The sequence below is a fragment of the Dunckerocampus dactyliophorus genome, chromosome 10 (genome assembly GCF_027744805.1).
Source record: "Dunckerocampus dactyliophorus isolate RoL2022-P2 chromosome 10, RoL_Ddac_1.1, whole genome shotgun sequence".
Taxonomy (NCBI): domain Eukaryota; kingdom Metazoa; phylum Chordata; class Actinopteri; order Syngnathiformes; family Syngnathidae; genus Dunckerocampus; species Dunckerocampus dactyliophorus.
This window is the reverse complement of record NC_072828.1, coordinates 19,035,420-19,056,755: the sequence shown is the minus strand read 5'-3', so window position 1 is coordinate 19,056,755 and position 21,336 is coordinate 19,035,420. Positions and strand designations below refer to the sequence as shown.

The 21,336-nt window shown below is 40.2% G+C and overlaps 2 protein-coding genes across 4 annotated transcripts; both read right to left on the bottom strand.

Annotated features, from left to right (window-relative positions):
• Window positions 1-876: 876 nt before the first annotated feature.
• Window positions 877-9,905, bottom strand: LOC129189288 (regulator of G-protein signaling 21-like). 2 transcript variants are annotated; one of them, XM_054790851.1, is made up of 5 exons: window positions 9,580-9,905; window positions 9,243-9,302; window positions 8,887-8,948; window positions 8,623-8,789; window positions 877-6,038 (listed from the first exon to the last, which is right to left on the bottom strand). In XM_054790851.1, exons 1-5 carry the CDS (start codon window positions 9,654-9,656, stop codon window positions 5,850-5,852), a joined length of 555 nt encoding a protein of 184 aa, XP_054646826.1. In that variant the 5' UTR covers window positions 9,657-9,905; the 3' UTR covers window positions 877-5,849. The 2 variants fall into 2 exon arrangements, with proteins under 2 accessions (XP_054646826.1, XP_054646825.1); XM_054790850.1 differs by having other exon boundaries at window positions 8,887-8,951; window positions 9,580-9,895.
• Window positions 9,906-14,814: 4,909 nt separating this feature from the next.
• On the bottom strand, window positions 14,815-20,040 carry LOC129189019 (regulator of G-protein signaling 21-like). 2 transcript variants are annotated; one of them, XM_054790246.1, is made up of 5 exons: window positions 19,913-20,040; window positions 16,759-16,842; window positions 16,630-16,685; window positions 15,615-15,781; window positions 14,815-15,009 (listed from the first exon to the last, which is right to left on the bottom strand). In XM_054790246.1, exons 1-5 carry the CDS (start codon window positions 20,029-20,031, stop codon window positions 14,824-14,826), a joined length of 612 nt encoding a protein of 203 aa, XP_054646221.1. In that variant the 5' UTR covers window positions 20,032-20,040; the 3' UTR covers window positions 14,815-14,823. The 2 variants fall into 2 exon arrangements, with proteins under 2 accessions (XP_054646221.1, XP_054646222.1); XM_054790247.1 differs by lacking the exon at window positions 19,913-20,040 and adding an exon at window positions 17,799-17,946.
• Window positions 20,041-21,336: the final 1,296 nt, after the last annotated feature.

Here is a 21,336-nt window from a genome sequence, read left to right as displayed (position 1 = left end):
ACATTGATATGGCAACACAAAGAAGGTGGAATCTGGACAAATAAAATCGAATATTCACATACACTACTGGAAGCACTGCAGCCAAGAAATACGCTACAGAATGAAGATAATAGACTGTTGGGAATAAATTAATATAATTGAATGGAACAAATACTACAATTTAAGTTTGAAATGTAGGCGAGTGCTTCTGGTAATGGTTGGGCCAGCAGATAAGGCCTTGCTGGCCCTGACTGCACACCGCTGTTTGTTACACTGTTTGAACATGGTGTTTTTGAATGTCTATATTAGACAAAGTACATGCATACAAATCTATGCAGAAAAAGAAGGTTGTTATTGGGATTTCAAATGAAAAAGTGGTATGCGGCCATCCCCAGTCTAGATCCATACCCTCAGTATTTTACAGTTACAGTTTTATATACATTTGCACATTTAATTCCTCCCGGGGACACAAACTTTGAAAAAATGTTTCTTGGATTTATGTCCAGTGAAAACCTTCCACTTTATTGTACATTTACATTTTTTTAAGACTGGCCGTACGGTGGTCTAGTGGTTAGCATGTTGCCCTTATAGTCAGGAGGTTGAGGGTTTCAGTCTCATTGGTCTGTTTGGGGTTTGCAAGTTCTCCCCTGTGCATGCATAGATTTTCTCCGGGTACTTCCACTTCCTTCCACATTCCCCAAACACGCTTGATACATTAGTTGTCCATATGTAACCCCTGCTGACGCCACTGTCGCTCTCGGTGGTGCAGGTTGTGTATATTGATGGGAATGAACAGGAGACTTGGAGCTTGTTGCAGACATTGAGACCGTTTATTTCCTGGTGTGCGACAATGTGCACTGGGTGACGTTTGTGTTGCACACACAGGTCACAGGGCTTATGAAGTATCATATTAACAACATGTAATACACAACCACAATAATAAACACATACCTGGTCAGAGACAACGTGCACTGGTCAAATACCGTGAAGCTTGTGTTACACACTACAATGACAATGAGTTACATGAGCATGGTCGCTAACCATACAATTGCATAGAGCAGCGCCCCTCCACTCACCTCACAGGGCTGATGAGCAGAAGTTGTGAGGACACCCTGCCATATGAGCCCATGAGTGAGAGAGGGCGCTGTCGAGCAATCACATCAACCATTATTAGAACAAGTGGAATCACAATAACCATAGTAACCCTGGTACACATAAGTGTGATTGTGAGTGTGATGGTTGCGTGCATACAAGCGTCCTGTGATTGACCGGCGACCGTTCCAGGGTGGACCACACTTCTCAACCAAGGTCATTTGGGTAAGTAAGAAAGGAAAAAGTAAAAGAAAAAAGATAAAAAAAGGGAAATTGTTCATATTGTTGCTCAGGTTTTTCTTGACATCTACATGTAGGTCACATTTGTGCAGTATAATTTATTTATATTTATATAATATATATCAATATTTAGATTTAATTTATAAATACTGATATATATTGATTCTGTTCAATAAATAGCATTCATTCAGTTAATCAAAATGTGTGCACTTCTCATAATTTTATTTTATATTCAGCTCAAAGCCAGCAAATTTACACTGTTGTGAGCCGAGGGGGGTATTCTGCGAAGCAAGTGTAGTGGGTTACCGAGCTGTGTTGAGTGGAAAGCCGGACTTGCGTGTTCAGCGAAGGTGGCTCTCTTTTAACGCAGCTGTATCGCCATGGTAACTAGGTAAGCTCATAGCCTGTCCAGGCTTTCAGCCTAAAATCAGCTGTGAAAGTGCCACAGTTTTACTGTTTAACTAATTCGGAGATGGCGTCACCATTTATTTAGAACCTATGAGGTTCACGGGGGGACATGGGAAAAAAAAAATTCAAAAAAGAGAATTCCCTGATGATATTATCCATCTATAAGCGAGATACATTTTCAGCAGAGGGAATACGGTAGAAATGCTAACGCGAGCACCAGAAATAAAATGCAATGTGAAATATTAATAATTACTGTTATCAGATGTAAATGTCATAGGAGTCCTTGCGTGAGTACTGAGCCTGTTAGTCTTCTTATATTACAATATTTTCTGGAGCAATAAATACTCTGAGGCATCAATCAACTGCATGAAAACACTAAAAGTTGCCACAAAACACGTCACACGCAAAACACTCCCATCGAGTGGTCACAAAGAGATATGCAGATTAAAATATTTCATGAATTTAGGTCATAAAAAACGAAAGTTGTTGCTCCAATGTGTTTATTTTGTAAATGGATAAGTGTTAATATGTCAAAGTTGTGCAATGTTGAGTGTTGATAAATGAAAAGACTAGTAGGGTATAGTTTTTATAATAATCAGTGTTAACTTGCATGCAACCTGCATGCTGGCGTGCCAGCAGTCCTCCCTCACTGTATTGGCGGCGACCGTGTTGCTTTTAGCAGTCATAATCTTTTGCAAACTCCTCATAACGCTCCATAATAATTACATACACTTTTTTGTAAAATATATACTGGCTGGGATCCTTCACCATGACGTCAAACGCCCTTTTTCCATGTGAACGTGCACTTAGCACAAAGCCGAAAACAAGCGGGACCAATTAAGTCTGATTGGGGATGTTAGGTTTTGTCGAGTTGCATCTCGAGCACAAAGCTTGGGTTTGTGGAGCCGCTTTCGCCGTATACCCCCTAGCTCCAGCCAGGTCGTTTGTTTACCAACATGTTACATGCATTTTCGGATAAATGGGCAGTCTTGATAATCTAGGGTCTTTGATTTGGATGCACTTTTCATGATCCTTGTTCTAAAGTGGATTTGAGTCAAGGAGCTGAGCTGCTCTTCAGGTGTACACACCAAGTTGTGTAATAGTAATAGTAACATTTTTACCATCCTTATTTTTACGTATATATACTGTATATATACAGTGAAATATGATTCCTTATTTATAATTGAAATATTATTGTAGTTAGAGCATAGAATACATGTTTACGACCTTCTACATATGTTTTTTAAATATTATTAGAGCCTTCCAGACATACAATAACACCCCTATAGTCATCTTTACACTTATATTAGCGAATATAGTAGATATAATAAGAGAAAATAAGCCATTTGAGACGTGTGTGCTTGTGTGTGTTTAAAAAAATGTCTTCCGGACGTGTGGCCAGGAAGTCATGTCGGAAATTCAGAGCTGAGTCTTAGCTGACGTATGACCACAATCGTACCCTGTGTTATTATGATGGTGATGATTATTATCATTATTGTGCCTGTTCATTTAAACCTGCATCAATTGTTGCTGACAGTGATGAAGTCTGGGGCTAGTGTAGACTACAGTTCATCAACGTCCTTTAATCCCTTAAACTGTATTTGTATTTGATCATTTAGTCAATTTATGGTTTTAAAATGCTTAATTTAGGCCAAGAATATGTAATTTTTTTTTTTTGTACTAATAACAGGCCATCGTCAACCACGGAATGGTAGTCATTTATTAATGAATACAGTTTTGAAAAACCACAATAGAGTGAGGGCTCAATGTATGAACCGCCAAGTGGTGAGGGAGGACTGCGCATACATTTTATTCTTATTTATTCTTTTTATATTTTTTTCTGTATTGTTAAAATGTTCTTGTGTGGAAAATGTTACAGTAAAGTTGCTTTGCATGGACATTTTCTGCAGCCTGCATAGTTCTGAATAGTGATCCCACTGTCGAAGCACGGGGATATGGCACCACCTTATGGAATGTTAACAATGAAAGCACGAGCCAAGTGAAATTGCAATAAATATTTCAGAATAATTGACAACCAATAGAGTTCTGATGCAACCAGTGATTGTTTCCTTGATCCCAACAGGTTAACCCCGATTGACTGATAAAAATAAATAAATATACTGCTCACAAACTGTTAGGGCTATGCACAACTGGTGAGTAGAGACCAAAAAGCTGTGCGTGAAGTGAGTTAAGTATTGAACATGTTGGACATGTGCATTCACAATTAGAGAAGCTCAAATTCAGTTCACCTGTCAAGGTTGTACATCCATCCATCTTCTATGCCGCTCATCCTCACTAGGGTCTGCTGGAGCCTATCCCAGCTGACTTCTGCGAGGCAGGGTACACCCTGGACTGGTCGCCAGTCAGTCGCAATGTTATACAGTAGTGCATTTTCGGTTCATCCTGAAGTGTATCAACAAGTATAACAACAAGCCAGTCTTTCGAACAGCTCTTTGGAAGCAACGGCCCTCCAGAGAAAAGTGTTTTTGTTTGAAAAAAGACGTAAAACACAGTGCTGTGGCATCAGTATGTGATTTATTACTGTCCAAAACAGTGCTCATCTGTAGTGATCTTCTTTTAAACATTTGGAAACTAAATATATATAAAATAACTTCAAATGTAAATAAATAAACAATTGACTCCATTACAAACAAAGCTTTGTACACATGAAATAAATATCTTGAAATGCCCTCTTTTGTGATTGAAATGAAGTTTTTACAAGTTCATTTATAAATCTAATTTAATATTATATGACTGGATTTTTTTACAGTCTCTTTCAGTTAGAATAAACATACCAGGAACATTTTGCACTGTTCATATCTTTGTAAGGTACACACTTCTGCCAGGTTTGACTCCTGGCCAGAATTGTGTAAGGAAGGGCATCAGGTGTGAAAACCAAGCCAAAACCATTCATGCGGTTGAACTGTGGTGACCCCTGACAGGGAAAAGCCGAAAGTGAAAAATAAATAATCATTGATTAACATTTTAACAAGTACTACGGCAACAAGTTATGTTATTGTGCGAAATAAAATAAACAGTACAGTGCTTAACTTTTAGTTTTACCTTACGAATGTACATCTTCAGATCTTATTTCAACAGCATGCCTCAATATGTGTATACAAAGAGTTTTAACAGTGTTATCATGCAATGTCGGTTGCTTTTTCCTGTAATGTCATAAATATTTCCACTCGAATGATTTCTTACATCAAAAATGTTGTCATTTCAGCGCTGCAAAAAGTCGCCATAGACTTCCGTCATGGCCAGTCAGCATATATGAAAGTTCACTGTTGCTGTGGTTCATTCAGTTTCCACTCAGCAAAACTGTGGTCATAAATAATGAAATATAACAGTAGCATACTTTGTCTTAAATGTTGTCATTATGTGCAAAATGAACTGGATGCAGACATTGACAAAACCGTGATGAAAAAGGCCTGACCTGAAAATGATGACATGTCACACATTGAATATGAGTATTTATGATGGTGACCCACACGTCTCCCATTCTACAGCCTTGTACTTTCCGAAGAAGACGTTTCACAGAACACACAACAGCAGCCTTGATTGTATCGATGAAGTTGCATGCTTCGTGAGGTCTGGCAAACTGCATGAATGAAGCTCATTTCATGCAGCAACAAAACAATCACGGTGATTAATGGGAATTTATGAGCAGGGTCTTTCAAAGTTGTTGGTGAATTTGCATCGTGCACTTACCTATCCTCATGTTTTCCACATGAGATGAGTTGCCAATGCTGTCATTTTTATTGTGAGGACCGTTTTGGTGTTGCATCCTGTGCACCAACTCCAGTGTGTTGTGTGTGGAATCTTCGCACACTGATCGGAGCAGGTGTCAGTCACCCAAGGCTTCCTTCTTTGGCAAATATGATCCAGTGAAATGAAATACTACATTGTCATTGTCACTGGGACTGGATTGTCGTCTCCTTACACAGTCAACAGGTGCACAGTGCTCATTGTGGGGATCCTTCCGTGACAGGACCATGGTAGAGTTTACATGACGACTCCAAGACTTCTGATTCTGTCTATGAGGCGTGCTTGTTGACCCTCTTTATTAGTCCTCCCTGCTGAATCGGCTGAAACATTCCAGTTTTATCTCCGATGGCATCCTCTTGCTTTCATCCCTTTGTAGAATCGGCAGAAAGGTTTTCTAGGAGAGTTCTGTAAATGTCCGATCGTAGAAACCGTGGGTACGAGTCTCTTTCCATCAGCCCATAAACGATCTTCTGTGCGTCGTCAAAGCAATAGACGGTGGGGGTCTTGACGTTTCTTTTGATTTGCTCTCGAGTGTGGTAGTCAATGTTGATCTGGAATGAAGCATACATTTATTGTCTACTAAAAAGAGCAACAGAGACACAGTTTAAATGAGAGTATTAAGGCTATGGTCACAAGTATGATGCCTAATTCTGATTTTTGGTTCGGATCTGATCCTTTTTTATGGTTGTTCACGTTACCAAAAAAAAAATGCGACTTGTAAATGCAAATGTGATGCGTCTGGGAAGTGACGCGCATACGGAAAACATGACGTCACACTCGCTGCCACGTGTTTACCGAAGTAAATATTGTGCTCTCCTTGGGGCATTTAACGCAATTTCAAGGATTTTGTGCAAGTCAACATTTTGTTAACCAAATGATTTTGTGTAGGAGATTAAGAAGAAAGAGGGTGAGCATTTTGGTGATGGCAGTTGATGGAGAACTTGCTGCGATGTACAGTCGTGGAAAAATGATTAGATCACCCTTGTTTCTTCAGTTTATTGATCCATTTTAATACCTGGTACAACTAAAGGTACATTTGTTTGGACAAAAATAACAATGACAACAAAAATAGCTCATAAGAGTTACATTTAAGAGCTACTGCCCAAAAATTTAACTCTTATGAGCTATTTTTGTTGTTATTGTTATATTTGTCCAAACAAAAATAGCTCATAAGAGTTCCATTTAAGAGCTACTGCCAAAAAATGTAACTCTTATGCACTATTTTTGTTGTCATTGTTATATTTGTCCAAACAAAGGTACCTTTAGTTGTATATCGGGCATTAAAATGAACAAGAAACTGAAGAAACAAGGGTGGTTTAATCATTTTTTTTCCCATGACTGTATGTTCTGAGGAGCGTGGGTAGATTACGGAGCCAAAAGTGGTGGGACATTGACGTGACCTGCTTTGCTAACACTTTTTTATAATAATTGTTGGAACACAAGAACAAATTTTGCACACAGTGAGTACCTTCATCCAAGTCTTGCACGGCAAAACGCATTTCGATGACATGTACGTCGGATGTGCTGTATGCTACCTGACCATTCACACTGCAGTAGATCAGATACATTTCGGATTTATAGCTACACTCTACAAAAGTATAACACAAGACTTGTTTTGGCACCCATTTTTCATGAGCTGAACCCAAAGATCTAAAAGTTTTTGTATGTACACAAAAGACCCATCTTAATATTGTTCACAAATCTGTCTGAATCTGTTAGCGAGCATTCATAATTCATAATTGATCATCTATCCACCACACAGGTGTAGCATATCAAGATGCTGATAAGACAGCAGGATTATTGCACAGGTGTGCCTTAGGTTGGCCACTTTTATTGTATAAAAGTCCACTCCAAAATGTTTAGTTTAACAGTATTGGGGCTGCTCTGGAGGGGTCCGAAAACCAGTCAGTATCTGCTGTGACCAACATCCACAGCCGATACAGAGCATCCCAAACATGCTCAATGGGTGACATGTCGGGTGAGTATGCTGGCCATGCCAGTGCTGGGATGTTTTCAGCTTCCGGATCCTTGCAACACGGGGCCAGACATTATCCTGTTGCAACATGAGGTGATGCTTGTGGATGAATGACACAACGATGGCCTCCAGGCTCTCGTCACAGTATCTCTGTGCGTTCAAAATGCCATCGATACAGTAAAATGCACCTGTGTTGTGGATGAGTGGCCCGTGGTGGCTGTGGGGTTATGGTATGGGCTGGTACGTACTGTATGTTATGGAGAACAAACACAGGTGCATTTTACAGTATTGATGGCATTTTGAAGATAGCAAGCATGTTTGGGATGCTCTGGATCAGCGTTTACGGTATTTGAGGCACACCAGATACCAGATCACCTTAATTCAGACAAAACATATTTTGCTTACTTTTTCAAGAGAACATGTATCACTCGTGAAACTTCCGGAGGATGAGACGACTTCTTTAAGGAGACTTTGGATGTGAGAGTACATTCCTAGCATGATTTCCAGGTACTTGTAGCACATAGGTGGGCTCCAAGTGAGAGAGCAGTTGGCGAAGCAGGTGTCGTCCACCGCTGACAAAGGCTGCTTATGAAATCCGATTAATTCACTCATTTTTCGGGTTATTCGCTTAGCCTTCTGACTGTCACGCACATACAGGCGAGTGTTGTCTACAATTTTGGCTGCATTAGCTGCTGTTTGACTGATGAACATACCATGAGCCTCTTTTTAACGCGCTATCCCCGTGAGATAGTTTTTATGGCATGTGCTGTCAGGTAAGTTCCACATGGGGAGACATGATTGTTTTTGTTTTGGCACGTCTGCGCAGTGTGAAGGAAAGTGGGAGGAGGACGCTACCCAAAACACAACACTGCATGCGGTGATCGCTGCAGGCTGCAATCGTACAAGCCACAAGTGACCGGCTTTTGTGATCACCGTTGAAAGGCATTTATTGGCATATACCGATCACATTATTCTTCACGGAAATCGGACAATATTGATCGGTGGCGGATCGATCGGAGCATCCTTAGTTTCGATTTTTTTTTTGAGTGTACATATGAATGAGGCCTGAGTTGCATTTGAAAACAATCGGAATTGTACTGCTCACACTGACATGAAGCAAAAAAATCAGAATTGACCTGCGGTGTGAGATTTGTTCTCACCTCTTTTGGAGATTCGGCTTTGATGAACTGTTCATAAATCTTCTTGGCCTTTGATGACATTCGGAATGAAGACTTGATCTTTTTGTAGTCCTCACAGACAAGCCAAAACTCAATATTCTCATCGCTGTATTCAGATTTCAGAAAGTTGCGAAATGCCGCTAATCCATCTAAAGTGAACAAAGAAAAGACCAAACCCCCCCACAACAGTTATTCTCTGCAAATGCTTATTCTTACAAACATAATTCTGTCAGAATGCCAACCTACATTTAGAGTCTAGAAGCCTTTCCAAAGACTGTGACCATTGTTGGGTATCTTCTAAAGTTAGCCTGCTGAGAGAGAGCACAAGTTCTATTACTCAGCCAGAAACATATTTGGGTATATGATGAAGCAACATCAGCTGACTGCAAAATACATTTTGGGGCTCCTCGAAAAACAGCAGACGACCTTATTGAATTCATACAAAAATATCAAACCATGGGACATGTTGGTGCGCATGCTCTGCCAAAGCAAACACGGTGTGTAGTTCATTTGGATCCTTTCTGACTACCATAGATGGAAATGAAAGGAGCAGGCCGGCTTTTTAAAACTAAAATCTATGCACACTCCATAAATCTCCTTACCTCTCAGAGCTTGATGAGTGTGAGAACATGCACTGGAGACGGCACATGAAGTTCTTTCCACTGTGCAGAGATAAGAAAAACATGAATATATCCCGTCTGGATTTACTGTAGTAAAATTCATTTCAAGTGAATCAGTCTAAGAATGTTAGGCATGTTATTAAAAGCATGCCTCATTGTAAAGAACAGAAAACACTATTAGCTTAGATTATTTTTAGGACAGTCCATGATATACCTGTGCATGTTACTGCGTCTGACACTCAGTTATAAAAGTAAAACATGTCAAGTAAACAAGTCTTAATTGCATGGAAAACATGTCTAATATACAAGCTTCACTCACATATTCTTGTTTCTCTTCCTGTCATCTCTGTCCATGATGAAGTGCTGTGCGAGTGGTTCGACAATTAGGCTGGGCATTGTTTTGTTAAGTCCGCACTCTCAGGCTCTTGGTCCTGGTCATGCTGCAGCTGAGAGATACTTTGGCGGCTTCCCTCAGCACTGCTTCTTTTTATACCAAGGTCTCCTGTTGCTATAGGCCAGGGCTGCTGGGATACATCAGCAGCTCAGCCCAGACTGAAGAGGAAGCATCCCTTCCTCCTCCTACTCCTGTTTCTCCTCTCCTGCTACCTCACCACTGCAAACAACATCAAGTCACAACGTACAGCTTTGTGGTCCTGCCCTTGATGCGGTACTCCCTTGTATGTCTTCTTGTCCTTTCTGTATCCTTTTGCAAATCCCACCTTGCTTATTCTCTCCTCTTCACTAGATAGGTCAAGCAGGCAGTATTCTCTGTGGCCAAGAACACGCTGTGTTGACATTATTTTTAGACAACAGCGCAGATGCGAATGACAGAAACTGTGACTGTGGCAGGCAAATCATGACCTTATTGCATGCTCTATGTGGGTTTTGGTATTCTTGCCCTATGAAGGGATATGGTTTGTTGCCCCTGTTTTGCATTTTCCTGTCCCTTTTCTCCAAATGGTTTTCTCTTTGAAAAGTTCAACTCTAATCACAAAGAGGATAATTCACAAAAGTCTCGCAGTGTGAACAGAAGATTTGATTGCAACATGGCCAGGAACAACACCAAAGGAAGTATCACAACATGACTACGCAATTATTCATTTCTGTTATGAAAGGTGGTGTTTATCAAACGTAATTGTCGAGCGACTGCATTAATTAGAGGTGCCGTCTGCCTTGGTTAGGCATTGCATGGGGGGCACTGACTTTTAAATGTTCCCACTTCCTGCTCCGACAATGCAAGCCACGCCCCATGTAACCCACACACTATAGTTATGTTCGATGTCACTAATAATAATAATAGCGATTTTGGTCAAGTTTAGCGACTGTGTTAGCTATCATTGAATGTACAGCCTATCGTAAACACATAATGACTCCAAATTGTTGGCCGCTTCTCTGAGACTGCTTTTGTATTTATTTATTTTTTTTATTGCTTTGTATTCTGAAAAGGTGATGGTTATCAAATGTCACTGTTGAGGAATAATTGCAATGCAGTCTGTTTTGCATGTGTGTGTGTTACATGTGTTGGTGTCGTTCGTCTGCCAACAATGATGTGTAGTAGACAGTAGACTCTGACACATAGCCGCTATTGCTTTTGGTATGTTTTGCAACTCGCTTTATGATGGTGGCTGTGAGGAATACTTGAGCTTAATTTTTGGCGTTTTGCAATATATAGGCAATAAGTGTCTCGATAACAAGCACATGAACACAAAGATCTTCCCACGAGTGGCTGCAAAGCTGCTACTTGAACCCAGGACCATCTGGCTGGTAGATGACAGCTACTGAGTCACTGTGGCACCGAATCTCAAGCCCTCTTGATCATAGAATACTTACAGAATGAGAGGAGATGCTACAATTCATGATCTTGAAGAATATGAAGTGTTGATGTAAAGTTGCGGTGCTCACGTTGTAACAGCCTTGTATTCGGGACTGGATATTCAAATAAAATATAAAAATCGGGACTGGCTGTCGGAGATATGCTAGTCTGCAGGCGCTCCTTAAACAAAAAACCTTCAAGTTGTTCAGGTGCACGACGCCTTTTGCCACATTCTGGCGTCTTTTGCTTGCCGACTTTGTGAATATGTGTGGATTAATCTGTTCATGTCAACATTGTTTCATTTATTCAAATCGTATAACATGGGAAGCAGTATATCACACAAACATGTTTTTATAAGGGCAGGCGTTTGGACTGGGGGGTCATGGTTTGAATCCCGTTTTGGATGAAACAAAACGGCTAGTAGCTGTTAAATCATCTTCAAATGACTCACATATCTGATCAGAATGTGAGTAAAATGCAGATTTAACACAGAATGCAGCGCAAGTAGAGTTAATGTAGCGTTTGTTTGGGCACATCACACGTGGAGTGCATGTGCACAGTGAGTTAATGAAACTGAAAGGTAGAGAATTCAGAGGAAAACCTTACTGAAATTCTATTTCTAGGACAGCTACTGTTCGCCGTAGTCCAAAACCTGGCCCATGGATCAGCCTTTTTCATGAGGGTTTCCCTCCTTTGCCCAAACACGGTTATAACAACTCAAGCGCTACGAACAGACACCAAACACACGTTACTGAAAGCTGTCCCTCACGCACAAAGCAGTGCGTTCTTGTTTCTCCAGGGCTTATTTTTGTACTTTACAGTTTTGTGTACAGTTCCTACATGGGATACGTGATTTATAAAGGAACATACTCACACAACGATAATGAAGAAGTTCCCTAAATAGACCCTTTCTGACCATCACATTGACGGAACTCACTTCCTTTTCGGCACCATGGTAACTGTTGCGTTGTGAGAAAACAGACAGACTGCGCGTGAAGAAAGTTGTGCAACGTGATGTGGGAGACGTGCCGTTTATCAGGAACAACCCCTGACGCCCTCAGTGTGCTCACATGTACAGACATTAACCACTGATGAAACTGTTTTGGTCAGCCGAGGAAAAGCAGCTACTTATTTGTTACCTGCAGTTTTAGCTTGTAGTCAGCTTGTTTGTGTAGTTTTCAGAGTGGGCGATAGTGCATCTAAAAATGTGGGACTGCTTTTTTACGTAAGAATATCATCAAAGGTACGTACTGTAGCTAATGTGTAGTGTTCAAAATTTTGTGGTTATGTAAGCACGCCCATAAATTAATTAAAAAACGTAATATTGGTTCCTAAACAACTTGCTCGAGAACTACTTGTAGTTTCAGCACGCGCAGGGAGGCAATACGTTACTCGTCTAGTGACCCACGGATGAATACGGTGTGTGCCTCATTCGCAGCTACATGGAGTTCATAACGCTGCTTATTAATTAATTTATTGCACTTCATTAGGTCTCTCAACCATAAGGCAGGCCCATCTGGTTGAAACACGTCACGGGCAAAAAAAGCTATCACCATGGAAGTGAAAATGAACATGAACAACTCTGAGAGAGCAGAAACACCCACCAATACTGGCAGCATTTTGATATTAAACGTTCAGCTATCACGACCATCATAAAAATCATATCCTTTAGCAGGTTAAAGCATCTTTTCTATGACAGTTACAGTAATAACTAAGTAGTGCAGTAGTCTTATTCCTCTCGTGCCTCTGCTACTTCCTTATTATTAGGAGGACCTAATAAGCCGCAGGTATAAAAGTTCTCTCCATCCATCCATGTTCTACGCCGCTTATGTTCACTCACTAGGGTCGGGGGGGTATGCTGGATACACCCTGGACTGGTCGCCAGCCAATCGCAGAGAATTGTTCTCTCTTTTCTTAAAATTACAGTTTTATTCTTGTATTTAATATTTTTACTGTATTTTATATGTCCACCATGTGTTTTGTGTCCAGTCTTAGGAGTCAATTTAGGTATAATTTAGGTACACGTATCCGTACGTATCTGACTTACGTATCCGACTTACACCAAAACTCTAGGAGTCTAGGAACATAACCCCAAGGACCACCTGCACATACAGTAGCTTTTCTTGGTGCTTACTACTGAACACTGCGTAATACGTACAGTACTGCGTGGGGCTCTTCATCCAGCATTCCCATGGCAAATGTTTATTCATCTTATGTCATTCCTACACAATATGATTTTTGTTCTTGTTGTTCGTGTTGGCTCATGTTGTGGTTAAATAGCAAACGTTTATGTTGTACCACAAGTTAACTAGTTGCGAACCTGTTTTTTTTTTTTTTTAACAGATCAAACGTTGTTGATGTCTGAGCTCTAGTGAGTGTTAATGTAGTTATTAATGTTACGTACCGGTAAATACCATCACAAGATAAAAAAGCACAAGATATCATTTTTGTTGGGAATGTTAATTTTAGTCGTTTTCATGGCACGCAGTGACGTGTGTGGTGGTTTTGAAGGAAAACAAATTCCTAAAGACAACATAAAATGAATGTTCATACTTGCCCACAGCTCTTTGTTCTAAATGTTTTCTGTATGATTCCAACCATTTTTAAGACTTTATTAATCAAAAATTGCAAAATTCGCACATTTGTCTATCAAATACAGGGCAGAAACGTGAGTCGCGGTAGTGGCGAGCGTCGCCTCACCTCACCAGCGGGTTTTCTGAACTTCCACCATCTGTGCTGTGATGTCATGGCGATGACACTTTCTGGCAACCAGATTCATCAAAACACAGCCGTGGACTCAGAGCAAAGTGAAGAAAGAGAAACATGAGCGGCAGTGGCTCAGGAGGGAGAGCAGGTCATCCAGAAACCCTGGGCAAGACACTTCACCCACATTGCCACCAGTGCTGCCCACACTGGTTTATGAATGTGGATGAATGTTTGGTGGTGGTCGGAGAGGCCATATGCACAAATTGGCAGGTAGTCTACCCCAGAGCTGTGGACCAGATGTACCTTACCACCACCAGTGTGCGACTGAGGACTTAATGAATAATGCGTTCACTTCAGTCAAGCAGAAGAAGGCTATTTTTTATTACTAATAGCGAGTGTTTTCCAGTGTGTGTCCTTGAAACATTCATCGAATAGCTGTTTTGCTGTGGAACGTACCACTTTTCACAAAGTCCAGCACTTGTATTTCTCTCCCATCAGAGGGTGATGAGATTATTCCCCTAACAAGGCAGCACATTCAGGCTGATCTGTTCCGCATCAGGTTGTCTGATGACTCCAGCGCTGTCGTTTAAGCCCCTGAGTTATTATTAGCTGCCTTAGTACTCCTTTTTAAGGCACAGTTTTTAGGAATAACGCCATTTACAGAGCAGAGTAGGATCAAGGGTTACAGTAGGGTCACTTTTTTCCACTTTGGTAAACCCTATTGCTGGTGAGTAGAGTAATCTCTGTGCCTAATTAGAGGCTATATCAGACATGTGACTAAAAAGAGAATCTCCTTGCTGGGTGAGCTGTGGAAACTCTTGATGATGGACACCTTCAGTTAGTCAGGATGATAAATAGAAACCGTTACTTCAATACATTCATTTTAATCCAAATCGTCCAAAGTCACAGGATTGTACAATTTGACATTGTAGATTTTTAAAAACATAGTTTGTGTTTTAGAACATACTTGAGACAACAAACCAAATGACTGGTTCAACTCAACTTTACTTCCTTTAGACTGCTAAGTTTATAAAAGAAGTGCATCTAAATGTACCACAGAGTCCTGGATTTGTGCTTTAGTCTCAGGTAAGCGATGGACTGCAGAAACCTTGGACGAGAGTCTCTTTCCATGAGGAGGTAAACGTGCTTCTGGGCCTCATTGAAGCATGTTAGACTTGGTTTATCCAAGGATTTCTTGATCTCCTCTCTAACGGAGTGGTCAACATTGATCTGTGTGATGAAACAATATACATTATGGAACATGTTTTATTTTTAGGACGGAAAAACTGCGGAAAAACACCTGATGTTTTACACTGTGTATAAAATCGCCTCCAATTACGTTATTCTGAAGCTATAAAGCATGACATTTTGTGGACGGCAGGTAACATAATGACACCATTAAGTCAAACTGACGAACACGATATGAATGACGCAATCATAAAAGTTTCTTATTGTCAAGACATTTTGGCCAATTCTATGCTTCTAATTTTGTTGGAGCAGTTTGGGGAAGGCTCTTCTCTGTTTACATGACTGACCTGCACAGAGCCCTAACCTCAACCCCATCAAACATCTTTGAACAGAGAGATTGTGAGCCTGGCCCCCTCCCCCAACATCAATAAACTCTGACCTCAAAAAGACTGTCTGGAATGAATGAATGTCGGAATGAAAATCCTGTAGAATGCCTTCCCAGAAAACTGGTAGCTGTTCTACAGTATACAGTGCTTTTTTTTGCCCGGTTGCTTTTGTTAATTGATTTTCCCCACCGCTTGATAGTACTGTATATAATGCATAGTAGAAGCAGCACAGCATCATTACAGTCTACACGGCAAACCGACCTCTTTGGTGGCAGTAGGCTGGATGAACTCCTTGTAGATCTCCCTGACTTTCCGCTGCAGGTTATCTGACGAGGCAGTTGCCCTGAAGTTCTCACAAGCGAGCCAAAACTCAATGTTTTCATCACTAAACTCAGACTGCAGATATGAGTGGAAGGCTGCTATATACACTGTAGCAAAGGACAGAACAAGTGAAAGAAAGTGAATCAATACACTGTCACATACACAGTAATCCCTCGTTTATTGCGCTAAATTGGTTCCAGACGCGACCGCGAAAAGTGAATAGGTAAGAGTATTAGGTAGGTATAAGTAGGAGTCAATATTAATAAACAGAATCTTTTTTTAATGTTTATGACTTTCAAATATGGTTTTTACAATTATTAGAGCACCCTAGACTTGAAATAGCAACCCTATAATCACTTTTACACTCATATTACCCAATATAGTAGATATAATCAGAGACAATAAGCCATTTAACACACGTGTGTGTGTTTCAATAAATGTCTTTCAGACATGAGTACAGGACGTGACGTCAGGTATTCAGAGTTGAGTTTTAGCTAGAGTACGGCCACAGCAGTAGCCAGTGTTATTACGATGATGATGGTGATGACTATTATTATTATTATTATTGTTATGTTATTATTGGTCCTTTTGTGAGATAATTATAAAATAATAAAAGCCTGTTGCTTACTAGTGACACCTATTGGTCAGTGTAGACTACAGTTCATTGACGTCTTGTATTGCCTGAAACTGCATTTGTATTTTAGCTCATTTAGAACATTTTTATGCTTGAAAATGCTTAATTTAGGCCAAAAATACATTACATTTGCTTAAATATGCATTTTTTGGACTATGATAGGCCATAGTCAACCACGAAACAGCGATCCTTTATGAATTCATTTTTTAAAAACGCGATAGATTGAGGGAGTGATGTTCGAACTGCAATGGAGCGAGGGGCAACTGTACATACAGTACATTCTCAAACAAATGTGTGCTTTAATAATGAGGTCCATATTACCTTTATCCTGGAGCAAATGTTCAAGGGTTGGCTGATGTTCATGGTCAGTCTGCAGGCTGCAAAAAAAATTATAAATTCAAAAAACATTCACTCGAATGATATGGGTCGGCTATGCTTGTACCCGAGTACCTGAGTTTTGCAGAGTATTTTTCACGGCTTCCCTTGATGGACTTGATGTACTTACGGCATTGATGATTCAGAACAATATGGATCCTACAAAACAAATTATATTTGAATGCAAGTATGTTCACTAGGAGTGTCATTAGATCTTGCGTCACAAGGTTTTGCATGATTAAAAGCTGACAATATTTCCTGTTTTAGAGAAAAGCTGTCTCGAGGGCACAGGGCAGCCAAAAGCCAGATCAGACTGTGAGCTATGGCATCGTTACTGTGAATGACAATACTGTAATAATAGTAATATGTAATATGGAAATGGCAGTGTGCAGGTCAGGATTTGAACTGCACATTAAGTGCTTTACACACACAATAAACCTTGCAATCCAACCTGCCCTTGGTGTTCCCAGCGTTACTTGTTTGCTGTTGACGTGTGGCAGTTCAACAGCTGCTGCTGTGTTAATAAGCAGAAGCTGTAGTAATTCTACACTTGAGCAAACTTACTTAAGATTTGTCAGATCAAAATACGATCACTGCATATGACTTCCCTCAAAACGTGTGATACTGGAGTCTGTTTCGGAAATTAACTACATCTTGGTTCAGCACTCTAAGCATCATGGGAACTGCAGTTCTTTTAGCGTAAACATAAAACTAATCTATACTGCATCTATTTTACATGTGTCTTTTCATAACTGCACAACATAAATGATTAGCAGCAGCAGCTACAAATGCTGTCATTATTTTTATCATTATTATTTAGGTTAGTTTTAGTTTCATTTTGTGGAAAGAAGTTCAACTGTTAGGTCATACATGAAAAGTTATAAAACATTTCAAAATGTACCTGCTTTGCCAATGTAGTTATCTTAAAAGTCATGTTAAAATATCATTTTGTCTCATTCTTGAAAGCAATATCATATATCGTGTCGTTTTGTGAGCTGAGTTTAATGTTCACCAAACACCAAACGGTACATTAATTAGGATGTTTTTTCTTTCAAGAGTGATCCATTTGTGAAATTAAACCATTTTAAAATAATTTGTTATATTTGCTGGCTTACCTTCTCGACTGCTTTAAAAGTCCGAAAAGATCCTTTATCTTAACGAGACCAATCTTGGAAAAGAAATATTTGGACATTTTAACATCCCTGGTTTAGTGTGAAGAGTTCCACTATTCGGTTGTGTCTTCAACACAGCACAGACAACTCTCATGCCTGCCTTTAACCTTGCGTTAACGTTATTACGCCTACGGCAAGGTGTGACGGTGGTGACGTGAAGGGCGTGCTAGCGCAGGTTTACACATGCCTTTTGGGTAAGCAACTGTCTACTTCTGAGACTCAGTTGCTTTGTTTAATTCAAAGCTGTAAAATTCCTATGTAATATATGCTACAGAGTCTTGTGCTGAAAGATATAGCCATCCCATCAGTCGATATCCCGGTGACAGCGGACATTGTACCGTTTTGTTCCGTTCTTATTTTGTCAATGAAACGTTTTGCACCAGTGCTACATGATAACACGATGAGAATGGCTTAGTGTTTCACTATAGCTGGATCTGCCTACCACCCAGCAACATTATTCTCTTCCTGGGGGAGAGTAAAAGCAAAAAGTAGTAGTTGTCGTCGGTTCTCACAAAATCTTCCATGATTAGTGATAGCAAACGCTCTCTCATAACTTTTCTTGTTGACGGACGTAGCGTTCGTGGCTGCGGGTTCTGTGAAATCAATGTGCCCAGGAAGGAAGTTCCGGTAATGCTTAAAATGACCAAAATATGGCAAAATACTAAGTGTTACATGTTATCATGAATGCGCCTCTTACTACATGGTCACATCATGTATATAAAATGATAACACATTGTTGGGAGAGTTTTTAGAAGTGTTTTAATAGAGGGTTGAGCATAGATGAATCCCATTATGTACATTATTAGCTGCCTCGTGCTAGCAGTTTTTCAACAGGCCTATTTAGAACGCACAGACACAAAAGAAAGACGTGTGTTCATGTCTCACATAATGACTGTGGATGATGGGCAGAATTACAAAAAAAGTGCAGGTTTAGAATAATTTTATGGGCTTAGGCCACACGGTGGTGTAGTGATTATCATGCCAGCTTCACAGGCAATGGAGCGTTCCAATCTGCATTCGAGCTTCTATCTCTGGGGAGAGTTTCATGTTCTCCTTGTGCTTGTGTGTGTTTACATTCCAGGAACATACATGTTGGGCAAATTGGAGAGACTAAATGATACAGACTAGTCAGTGTGAATGCTTGTTTGTCTATATGAGCTCTGTGATCGACTGGCGACCGCTCTAACGTGTCTTACCAAAGTCAGCTGGCATATAGGCTCCAGCGTGAAAAAGATAGGCAGTATAAATGAATGAATAATTTTGTGTTTTGTCGTGTTTTTTCACTTACATGACATTAAAATATTACCTGCTATTTAAAATTTAAATGACGGTAAATCATGTGTCATGCTCCATGTTTGTTGCTCTGCTCCCGCCTATCTGCTCTATGTTGTAGTGCATGCTACCCTGCAGAGCTGGAGCTGATTGAACGCACCTGCAAGCAATCACCAACACCTTCATTAGCTGCTGCAAGGCAGCAGTCACTGCCAGTTTGTTTTCTGCTCGTGCCTGTTTAGTGTCAGCTTTAGCTGCTTCCTTGGTGTTACTTACTGGTCATCTTTGTACTTTGCAAATTTGTTTCTGCGTGCCACCTTGTAGTATTGCCGTCTACCTGGCTAATGTTAGTCCTGCTACGTTTTCTGCAGCGCCTTGAGTTTTCTACAGTGCTTTTTCTCCTGCCCTCGTTTTTCTTGGCAGTGTTTTTTCTTCTCCCGTTTCGGCCATTTACCCTGCGTATTCTTCTGTTATCTCGTGCCGTGCTCATTCTCTGCATCTTGGGATCCAAACCCAATCGTGTCATCATGCCTATTAACATTTTGGACTTGAAAATGAGGGACATTTTCTGGAAAATAAGGAAAATCCCAGCCCTGATGCAAATATAGTTCGGAGGAGCGTTGTGGGTGGAAATACCTCACTGCCAATGTGCTATATTGTCAAATAATGACTGACAAAAAAATTGCATGTACTATTTGTGGGTGAGCTACTACAATTGCAGGTGCAAAAGTAGTGCGGAACGCGCTATTTAAAATGAGGATTTTGCATGTGTAGCTGGCTGTCACCATGGAGAGTTTGGGAGAGCAGAGTGGCCGCAGACAAAGGCGTGGAGTTTGAAGCCATGGAATTGGTGGTCTTTGTGGAGGAGGCAAAAAAAGACCCTGATGAACTCCAGCAGAGACATCTCAGTGTTTCCAGAAGAAACCCAATTTGGGAGACCATCTGTTAAGAAGTGAATGATGCTGTCAGCAAAACCCGAAGATCGGTCGATGAAATAAAAAGCTGGCAAGATATCCGCAGAAGAACAAAAGGAAAAAACTTGAATAAAACAGATGAGGGACTGGCAGGCACCTCTCTCTTCAATTAAGCAACAGACTCAGGTAACATTCTGTGATGAGCAGATTGTTGGAATCGAGAAATGACTCGCTTGACCCAAACATTGCACACCACGACACACAATTCTTCACATCCATGCATCATATATGTTTTCATTCACTGGCCTCAACCATGTGTTAAATTGCTTGTTCTGGAGCTGAAAATCGTCGAACTTGCGCTTACCCAACTTATGCAAGTAATTTGATTTTGCTGTACGTTTTCACTAAGTTTTCTCCACTGCTATGCTGTAATACACCGCAGTGCACACTCGGTTGTGCTCAATAAATTCTGACCAGGCTGCACAGGTACTTTTGTTCCATTTTGTAGTTGTTATATTTTCCTCAAAATCGAAACATTTAACTCATTCAATACCAAAGAGGTAGTAATATGTTTTTATAACCCCGAACGCAGGAGATGCTGATGCAACTCCTCACCAGTGGATTAGGTTTGAGAGCAATTTTAATGCCATAAAAACGGCCACTAGGCGGCAGAAGGGCATCATGAGAGGAAGCCCTTGTGTAAAGGCAGCTGTTACATAGAGTACCACATGAAAAAAAATTACACACGGTGGGGAAATTATAACACATGCCCACGCACGCACATAGTTCAGTTCCATATGTGAAAATTGTAAATACTTCATGGTGTTTATATTTGGAAATTAATTATGTTGATGTAAAACAACAACAAAAACAATTTGTGTTATGTTGTGGTATAGTTGTTTAGAGATTTGAGCTGTCACAAAAGCAAAAAATATTTGTGTCAAAATGACAATTTTCACAAAAAGCTCGTATTCTCCCTTGTACTAGTCAGGAACTGACATTTTCCTGAAACTTGCATATGTTCTACTGCTGATTACTAAAACCGGAAAAAGGTAGAAAGAATTGTTTTTTTCTGATGAAAGACAGGCGTCAAATCTTCCTTTTTGGTAGGTACCATGTTTATATACCCACACGATATTATACAAAATCGCTTAAAATGACCGAAGGGGTTGTCTTTTGAAAAAATGGCTGGGATTGAATGAGTTAAAAGCGAGACTGAAGTTTCTGCATTCGTTTTAAATAAAAGTAACGTTAATACATTTTTTTTAAGACCTTTTCAAAATTGTATTTGATAA

Bases quoted from the DNA above. Each gene is read 5' to 3' on its own strand.
- LOC129189288 (XM_054790850.1), bottom strand. From the start codon at position 9,656: ATGCCCAGCCTAATTGTCGAACCACTCGCACAGCACTTCATCATGGAC. The intron at 8,952-9,242 runs GTAAGGAGATTT...GCTCTCTCTCAG, and splicing joins CACTCATCAAGCTCTGAGAG to CAGGCTAACTTTAGAAGATA. The intron at 8,790-8,886 runs GTAGGTTGGCAT...TGTTCACTTTAG, and splicing joins AAGGCTTCTAGACTCTAAAT to ATGGATTAGCGGCATTTCGC.
- LOC129189019 (XM_054790246.1), bottom strand. From the start codon at position 20,031: ATGTCTCTGCTGGAGTTCATCAGGGTCTTTTTTTGCCTCCTCCACAAA. The intron at 16,843-19,912 runs GTGACAGCCAGC...TTTGTTTTGTAG, and splicing joins GCTCTCCCAAACTCTCCATG to GATCCATATTGTTCTGAATC. The intron at 15,010-15,614 runs GTCGGTTTGCCG...TTCATCACACAG, and splicing joins AGCCTACTGCCACCAAAGAG to ATCAATGTTGACCACTCCGT.